Below are 8,667 nucleotides of genomic sequence, written 5' to 3' on the forward strand. Positions count from 1 at the left end.
CCTGAGAGAGCAAAAAAACAGGCCAATCAAAAGTTTAAATTTTCAGTTGGCCCATTGGGCATGTTTTTTTATCCTCCACAGGCTCTGTAGGCTTTCATGAAGCCTGAGGAGGGCAAAAATAACTCCCCCCAGCCCCATAGAGGCCCCCTGGAAGCCGTAAATGGATTATTCCCAAACTTGCAGTTTGCCTGTTAGGCCTATTTTTCGCCCTCCCCAGGATTCAGGAAAGCATCTAGAGCCCTGGGAGGATGAAAAACGGGCTCAACAGGTCAATCGGAAGTTTGGAAATGATCTGTTTCCAACTTCTGGAGGATCTCCGGGGGCCCGACGGAGCCGTTTTCATCCTCCCCAGCCTCCAGAGCCTGGGGAGGGTGACCCACCCATATGAGGGGGTCAAGCATGCATGTGCGTGGCAGGGGTCACGCGTGCATGTGCAGGTGGATGCGGTGCAATGAATTATGGGTGTGGGCATGCATGGATGATAGCACACACACGCACAATTTTGGCACACCTTTACAAAAAGGTTAGCCCTCACTGTCTTATATCATCAAAATAATCTTGTAATAATAACAAAGTTTAGGAGACTTTCTAATTTTCCATTTTTCCATTTTGAACTACTAAACTACCCAAATATTTTCTTGGTGTCTCGTTTCAAGGTAGTCCTTTATAAAAGCAAAGATATTTCAGCTGCATTACAATTCTTTACACTTCGCTTTCCTTCAATACCCCTCATCTTTCTTAATAGTCCCAACATCCTACATGGGGAGAAGAAAGTACTAGAAAATCAGATTCATTTAGCCTGCCTGTAGGAAAAGCATATTCATCACCTATGCTATAACAGATTCATGTCCAATGAATATTTTATGAATATTGACAGAAAAGCTTACACTCTGCTTTTTGACACTGCCCTGTGAGGGCCACCAGTATGGATTTTATAATACTTGAAACATTTTTTGGGGGGGGGGATTAGTATTTTTGCACTGTATAACTAGTATGGCTTTTTTGTATTTAAAATTTTCTTCTCCAAATGTACTGCCAATAATTTGCCATAAACCTAAACTTTTAGAAAACCAGAAATGACAGTAAAACAGCTTTTCGCAGGCCTCCATGAATAAAACTAATATTTGGCCCAGCGTTAGAAAGCATAGAGTATATCTGAGCCACACCCATTCTGACATTTTTCTCTTAAAAATGTTTCTTTTTTATTCCGAATGCAGTGCTCTTTTCTATGGCTATGCAAATTATCGGGTGGGTCAATTCTTATGATGTAGCTGGCAGATTATTATTTCTAAATCAATCAACTTTTACTCTGAAGTTTTCTATTGTGCAAATATTAAAAGTAAAGTAGGCTATTTTTCCAGGTTCCCCACCCTCCATGTCATTGGGAGATTCCACTTTATTAAAGAACTCTGATAAATTGCTTTTAAATGATCTTCCAATTTGGTTGCTTATTCGAAAAATTAAGCTGAATCTACGGTCAGATTTAGCCATCACCTGGTCACCCCCCCCCCCAAAGCAATAGGAAAGACACCTGACACCTACTTCTGCACGTCCTGAGACAGGATTTTTCTGTGACAAAGTTGTTATTGTTGCCACCACAGCCAGTGTAGGTGAAGCTCTCACATGTTTTTGTCCTAGTATTGTAATAAAAGCGAGAGACTGAAGCTGAACATGATCCTTCTTCTTTTGGACTGTAACAAAATGAAGGAGCAGCTTTAAAAGAAAAAAGAAAAAAAATATCATTAGTATATGACATGCTTTAAATATAGAATTAAAACAACAACACCTACTTTGGACATGAGCAATTTTAAAAAAATCATTTTTGTTAATTAACTAACCATAAACATCAGTGCAATAAATTGGACTAAATTTGCAATTGAAATTTTGGCTCACTGCTCCTTTTATATTCAGATGGGACATTCCCATGCTACAAAAAGGGAGAAACTTCAGTTACAACTTTGCAACTGCTAAAAGGTTAAGTACCTCATATAAAGCAAAGTATATATAGCGATTCCAGTCATTCATGTAATTCAAGGAAACACACCTCATATACATCTCCCAATCTCGCCTTCATTCTGAAAAAAGTAGTAACTAGTTAAGAATTTTTTTCTAGCAACAGAATACCATGATCTCTCTTGGAAAGGGGAAATAGTTGAAATTTATATTCTTCCTGATGGTTTATATGGAAAGACATTTCAGATGTATCTCAAAATAAAAAAAGTGAATTCAGTACAGTTCATTTGCTAGAAATATCTGAAAATGTGAGGGAGAAATGTAATGCTAGTGGTAAAAATTATCTGTGCAAACATTCCAAAGAGGTGATTTACAAATCACATCAGGGAAATTAAAACATGTCTCACATAATTGTTAAAGAAGTCATAATCTTTGCTAGATGTTTTAGAACTTGTATTTGTTTGCATGCACATATACATGTACATAGATATGCTTCTTTTGGTACTGCTAGGAAACCAAACTGAATACAAGTTTGAGTATCTGTGCAGTTTGCCTGAAACTCAAGGCAACTCAAATCCATACTCAAAAACCTTTTAAGCAGCCATTAGCCCTGCAAAGAATACATCTGCTTAACAGAATAACAGAGTTGGAAGGGACTTTGAGGTCTTCTAATCTAGTTCAAGCAGAAGACCCTATACTATTTCAGATAAATGATTGTCCAATCTCTTCTTTAAAACCTCGTGTTGGAGCACTTACAATTTCGGGAGGCAAGTCATTCCATTAATTAATTGTTCTTTAATACTCTGAAGATATGCTTTCTTTGCCTTAATATGTTTATGAAACATCTTTTTACTATTCTTTCTTTAACTTTTGTGAAAATCAGTATGTTTATTTTATAAACCAGAATGTCACACATAAAAATTTTAAAAACCGGGGATTTTTTGGAACAGCTAAAATGATAGGCTGAATGGATATTTCCAAAGATTGGTTTCCGTTCATTTAGCCCTTATAATATGGGTCAAAACTAGCTAAGGATAAGACTAGAAGCAGATAGAAGTTGATTTGTTCTTAGAAGGAGAAATCATTAATAGCCTTTAACTTCAAGAAAATAGACTACTGCATTCGACCGGAAGTTCTCCAGCTGGACAGATGAGGGGGATGTGAGCTCTGAAGAGTCTCACATGAACTCTGTCTGACAAACCAATTCCGAGTTCCTTTTTGGATCATAACCCCCTTGGGGAGGGTGAAGAAGGGGCAGCATTTCATCGGATCCAGAGGGAGTGCAACAGGTCCCTCGTAGGTCGGAGATTTGCTCTCTGAATCGCAGTAGGGGTGACAGCATGGCAACATTGCTGCACAAGAAGCTGGCTTCCAGCCAAAGCTACTGAGCAGGAACATGCAGGACGAGATGGAAGCCTGATAAGAAGATCTAATTAACTGACAGTTATAAATCAGAACTTGGAAAAGGCAAAGAACCTTGAGAGTATAAAAAATATTAATGGACAGATCTGGATTTTGGCAAAAAGAAAGAAAGAGTGGGAAAAATGGAGGGTTGAAACACTAGCCCAAAAAGAGCCATTTGCTTGAAATAATTTGGACAGAAAAGGAGAAAGTAGAGAATTGACAAACCCACTCAAATACAAACTCTAAATTTGGTTTTGGATTTGAAAAGATTGTGTTTTTAAAAGACACTAGGAGGTTGAAATGGAAACCAAAACATACTGAAGAGATTTGTTTCATTTGAATTTCTTCTAACACATCTTAAGCAACTCCAATTAATGAGAGGTAGAATGTAATAAAGGGAAAAAATCAAGAAGAAAGCACTATTTTCTCACTGATAACCTAATCTTGCCTGTGAATGGGGAGCGAAACTCTGAGCAGGAAGATTTAATTAACCAATTGCAATAAATCAGAAAAGCAGGAGGCAAAGAGAAGCATACCAGAGTTTGGATATATGCAAGTTTGTTCCAATTAAGATATTTTGAGCAACTATAACCAACAAGTGATAGAAGGAGCAGAAGAGCCAATAACTGTTTTTGGGAATTGATGGTAAGATGAATTGATGTAAACATATAATAATATGATATGATATTGGTTTTGTAATAATATACATGTGATTATATATTATGAAAATGAAAAAAATAAAAAAATTATACATAAAAAAGAAAGTAGACTACTGCTTCAAAATTTCTCAAGGCGAAAATAAAGCACAGTGTTTTCAAAAGATAACAAGTGGATGGGACAGACTTATTTACAAATATTTATGATAGGTGATTTGACAGTGTATACATATATAGCAGAATCAGATATGGAAACATCCTTTTCCTCTTATGAAAACCATTTCTATTTGCCAAGGTGTGAACAACTAATGTCACAGATCTTCCCCATCCAAACCCCAAAAGTGTTGGGTTAAAGCATAGTTAAAGCATCTCTCACTTTAGTTGCAAGAAGAAATAATTTTGTTTATCTCATTCCCAAAAGATATAAGACAGGATTTGTTTGAGATAACAGAAGAAAGGGCTAAATTTAGAAAAGTGGCTGTTTGGAGAGATACATTATATTATCATTCAAAATGATAACAGAGATGAAGGAAACAATATACCCAGTGGTAGGATTCAAATAATTTAACAACCGGTTCTCTGCCCTAATGACCAGCTGGGTGGGCGGGCCTTGATGGTCATGTGACTGGGTGGGAGTGGCCAACTCAACATCATTTACATTATTGGAGCTTCGCCTTAGATGTTACAATGTAATAAGGATTAACTGGAGAGGAAGTTTCTGGGAGCAGGGCAATAAATATTAGGCTAGAAACAACACCAGAATGTTTCCTTCCTGCCTTCTTTACAGCATTAGTCCTGTAAAGTGGGGGAAAAAACAAAATAAGATTTCTTCCAACAATCGGGTCTCCAAACTGCTTAGAGAGTTAACAACTGGTTCTCCCGAATAGGTGTGAACTGGCTGAATCTTATCACTGAACATACCTTTATTATCTTAATTACTATAGAAACCTTTTGAATGGTCAGAGCAAGCCACATACAGAGGTAAAGTTAAGGGAATAAATTCTTCTGTCTGGCTCTTCTTACACTTCCTATATTGTTGTCTTCCTTTTATTTTATTAATAATAAAATGTTAATTACTTCTTCTTGGCAAACAGAAGTCCATGCAGGTAGCTCTGCTGTCAAATCGGTTTTCGTTTCCAAGACATCCTCCATAATAAAACTTTTCACATCTCAGCGTTCTGAGGTTAAAGAAATATCTTGCAATGTAACCTCGGCATATTCCTGGCTCACTTTCCAGCCTGCATATTTTTGGCACTTCTAAAATAAAAACAAACTCAAGGAAGATATTGAACATTAAACCAGCCCTATGAACTTTTAAATCTGGTATAGAATTTAATTAGTAATCTAGGAAATCCAAAGGACATCGGTGTGCAGTTAGTCACTAGTCACTGTAACCTGTTGCTTCCTCAACCCTTCCTTCCTATCAGCTGAAAAATTTGAGCATTATTTTCTTAGAAATAAAATAACATGTTTCATGTCCATGTTCATCCCCAACAGATTCACATGGCAAAACAACCCACTCAGTTCTCTGAATAACTGACTTGATTACTGAATACTCTATCCTTATTGTTTCATTACGTCTTGCTCAGTTTGTCACTGAAGAAATCCTTTCTCAGGTGCCACTCTCAGATACATAAAAAGTATTCTCAAATTTCCATTTTGCTCCTCTTCTCTAAGCTATATATGCTTCTTTAGTCTTTCTTCACAATTCCTACCATTGGTCATCTTTGTTTTCTCTTCTCACAGTTTACACTAGAAGTACGAATCTTTCTTAATATCAGAAGCAAATAGGGGGATGGTTGGGCATGCTTTAAAAATGAATGGGACATAGCAGTGATGGCACAAGAGGAAGATGAACAACATTTTCAGCTATGGGAAAAGTTTATTCCAGTGCATAATAAGATACTTCTGTCATTAAGGCTGAGTAAAAATGTGGGGCCTCTCGTTTAACGGAAATCCAGAAGAGAGAGATATTTATTTTCTCTTATTGGCTGACTTACTACTCAGTAGCCTTTGATTCTGTTGAACTTATCAACTATAAATGCTGCAGTCTAAGAAAACTGAAGGAAAGTGAAGTAGGGAAAACTGGATTGATGCATGTGTTGTGGCCCGCCAGCAGCCAGCAGAGCTGGCAGCAGATTTGAATAGTGAGAAGGATGGGGAGAAACATGGGCCAGTCCTGGAGTCTGAGGAAGGGTTAGATGAGAGCTCTGTGTTGGAAGCAGAAAGGGGGCCAGAGCCATATGCCAGTTATCAGCTGGCTTCAGAGTCAGACATCAGTGAGGTAGACAAACAGCTGGAGCCTGTTCCCAGCGTGCGCATGCGCAGAATTGCCAGATGAAGGGAACAGCTAACAGGGTCGACTTGGGAGTAAGGCGACAGGTGGGCAATGAATGGCCCCTCCCAGAGGAAATAAAAGAGGAGTGAAAGGGAAGTGGAGTTTGCAGGAGACATTAGTTCATTTAATTGGTTTGTGACTCTCTGAAACTCCTTTCCAAGTTTTGCAGATATCGGCCTGTCAGCTCTCCAAGCCAGAAAAGGTCTGTGACTGTAAATCATCCCTCGAAAGACTTTTCTGGATGTGAATGAACAGAATTCACAGTAAATTAATAAAAGGGTTTTTTGTTGGGACAAGGGGTTTGCTTCATGATCTTGGGAAGCCTAGGTCAGAACAGCATATGGCAGATTAGCCTAGATCATACAATGGCTTGAATAATAAATTATTTATCAAAAGACTAAACAACACAATAAGTCGGAATAAAATAGTCTAAGCATCTTAAGATATGCATGTAAACTTTATAAAACACATTTAACTGTTAATTCCTAATCAAGGTAACCTAATTGTAGGATAATACATATAAGGTTTCAAACTTGGACTTATTTTTTTATCAGATTAATAAATTAAACATGAATTATAAAAGTAAACAAAAGAAACGTTTCAATAATAACAATTATTGAAAGTAAACAAAAGAAACGTTTCAATAATAACAATTAAATCCACACTTGCTTTGAGAACTGAAATTTTAATAATAACATACTTTTGATCCATTTGCATTTTTCTGAACACTCTGTAAAATCTAAGAAATTGTTGTCGTTCCCTTGGCAGCCCCCATATGTAAACTCCTTGCAGGTTTGTGAGTATCTATCATAATACCACCTGAAATGTATGGCCCGACAGGGTCCTTTAAGGGGTGGCTGCAAGCAGATATCCTCAATCCCTGCCAGAAAAAGAGAAACAAAATAAACGAGACAAGCAACTCTGATACAAATCTTAGATCTTGAGAATAAAACACAATTAAGAAATTTAAAAAATGTGCTTTAAAATCCAAATGTTACAAACACTTCATTAGCAGCATAACAACTAGATTTCAAATAATAAAAATTTAAAAAAATATCATCCTCAATCAGAAAAAAAGAGAAAGAAGGCATTTCTTTGAAACTTTTTTTATTCAGCCTTTGCACCTGATTTCAAAACATTTCTGTAAGAAAATATGTCCTGCTCGTTCATAGTTTTTCAAAACTAATTTAATTTAAAATTTAATTTAAAATTCACTTAATTTCAGTCTATTAATCTGAGCACATTTGTTTGGGGAATTGAATCGGTTGCATGATCACTCCTTCTCCAAGAATTTGATATTTTGCTACTCCTTCTACAAGTGATGGGCGAGAATGAGGGCTAATCCTTAGGTGCATACATAAACCTTGATTGCCACCAACAATCAATAAATAATTAGTTAGCAATTCAGAGGGATGCCCTGGTTCATGGAGAAAGGGGGAAAATAGAGGAAAAGGTGAAAACTTCCTTTTAGTTTAGCACTATAGAGCCTAAAAAAGCTGGGTAATCACTAAATGCTGCTGAGTATCTGAATAAAGTATTCTAAAAGAGGAATATCAAGACCCAACAGGTTTTTCCTATCTTAAATCACCAGTCCCCTATTAGGGCCACGCAGGTTCTTCCTTGAAGCCAAATTTTAGGGAAGTTAATTGGAGCCGGGTATCTCACCGGAGCAAACCTAAACCCGCGATCTGCATGTCTACAGTCTAAGCTCCGCCGTGGGCAGCAAGAGGGAAGCACGCGAAGCGGCGTGGCGAAGGGACACTTATCTAGCGAGAACTCCGTTCAGATTCCCCGTGGGGAAGAACGAAGTCCAGCTTGAGCGCAGCGACCCCTCTTTTTCCATTTCCTTTCAAGAGAGCGAAGGCGAGAGGCTCCCCACATCGATTACCTGTCAGTGGGGTTTCCTGGGCGCACGCCCTCTCTAGGAGTAGCAGCAGCAGCAGCGAGCACATCAAAAGGACGCAAGGGCTAGCCATGGTTCGCACTTCGCAACCAAAAGCAACCCAGACACCCGCGAGCGAGCCCCAAACAATGCTGGCTCTCTTCGGAATCCTCGCGCGACTCTTTATTGAAATCCTTGTTCCCTCCCTCCCTCCTCCTCCTGCTGGGCAACACTCCAAACTCAGCCCGGGAATACATCGGCCGAGGCCGGGTGATTCATGCTGTGATCAAGGCAAATCTCTCTCCGGGGTTGAAACGGGAAGGACCACCCGCCAGCCTCCTTCTTGACGTTTCTCGAAGTGGTTCTCTCATCAGAGGAGTAATGTTTAGAAAGAGCGGGATGAGCCGTGCTGGACAACTTAAGTAGGAAGCTAG

The 8,667-nt window shown here is 38.4% G+C and overlaps 1 protein-coding gene across 1 annotated transcript; it reads right to left on the bottom strand.

Moving 5' to 3' along the window:
* Positions 1-719: 719 nt before the first annotated feature.
* TFPI2 (tissue factor pathway inhibitor 2) lies at positions 720-8,419 on the bottom strand. The gene is made up of 5 exons (XM_087714364.1): positions 8,240-8,419; positions 7,052-7,231; positions 5,091-5,270; positions 1,532-1,713; positions 720-755 (listed from the first exon to the last, which is right to left on the bottom strand). The coding sequence occupies exons 1-5, from the start codon at positions 8,325-8,327 to the stop codon at positions 720-722; spliced, it is 666 nt and encodes a 221-aa protein (XP_087570490.1). The 5' UTR covers positions 8,328-8,419.
* Between the last annotated feature and the right edge of the window lie 248 nt (positions 8,420-8,667).

The sequence above is a fragment of the Thamnophis sirtalis genome, unplaced genomic scaffold (assembly GCF_051295495.1).
Source record: "Thamnophis sirtalis isolate CommonGarterSnake01/CBP01778 unplaced genomic scaffold, rThaSir2_p1.2 scaffold_4, whole genome shotgun sequence".
NCBI classification, from domain to species: Eukaryota; Metazoa; Chordata; class Lepidosauria; order Squamata; family Natricidae; genus Thamnophis; species Thamnophis sirtalis.

What these genes read in the sequence shown, in the direction of transcription:
- TFPI2 (XM_087714364.1), bottom strand. Translation starts at nt 8,327, where the DNA reads ATGGCTAGCCCTTGCGTCCTTTTGATGTGCTCGCTGCTGCTGCTGCTA. An exon ending in AAAATGCAAATGGATCAAAA is followed by an intron (nt 5,271 to 7,051) that starts GTATGTTATTAT and finishes TTTTTATTTTAG; the next exon opens with AAGTGCCAAAAATATGCAGG. An exon ending in CTTCTGTTTGCCAAGAAGAA is followed by an intron (nt 1,714 to 5,090) that starts GTAATTAACATT and finishes TTTCTTTTAAAG; the next exon opens with CTGCTCCTTCATTTTGTTAC.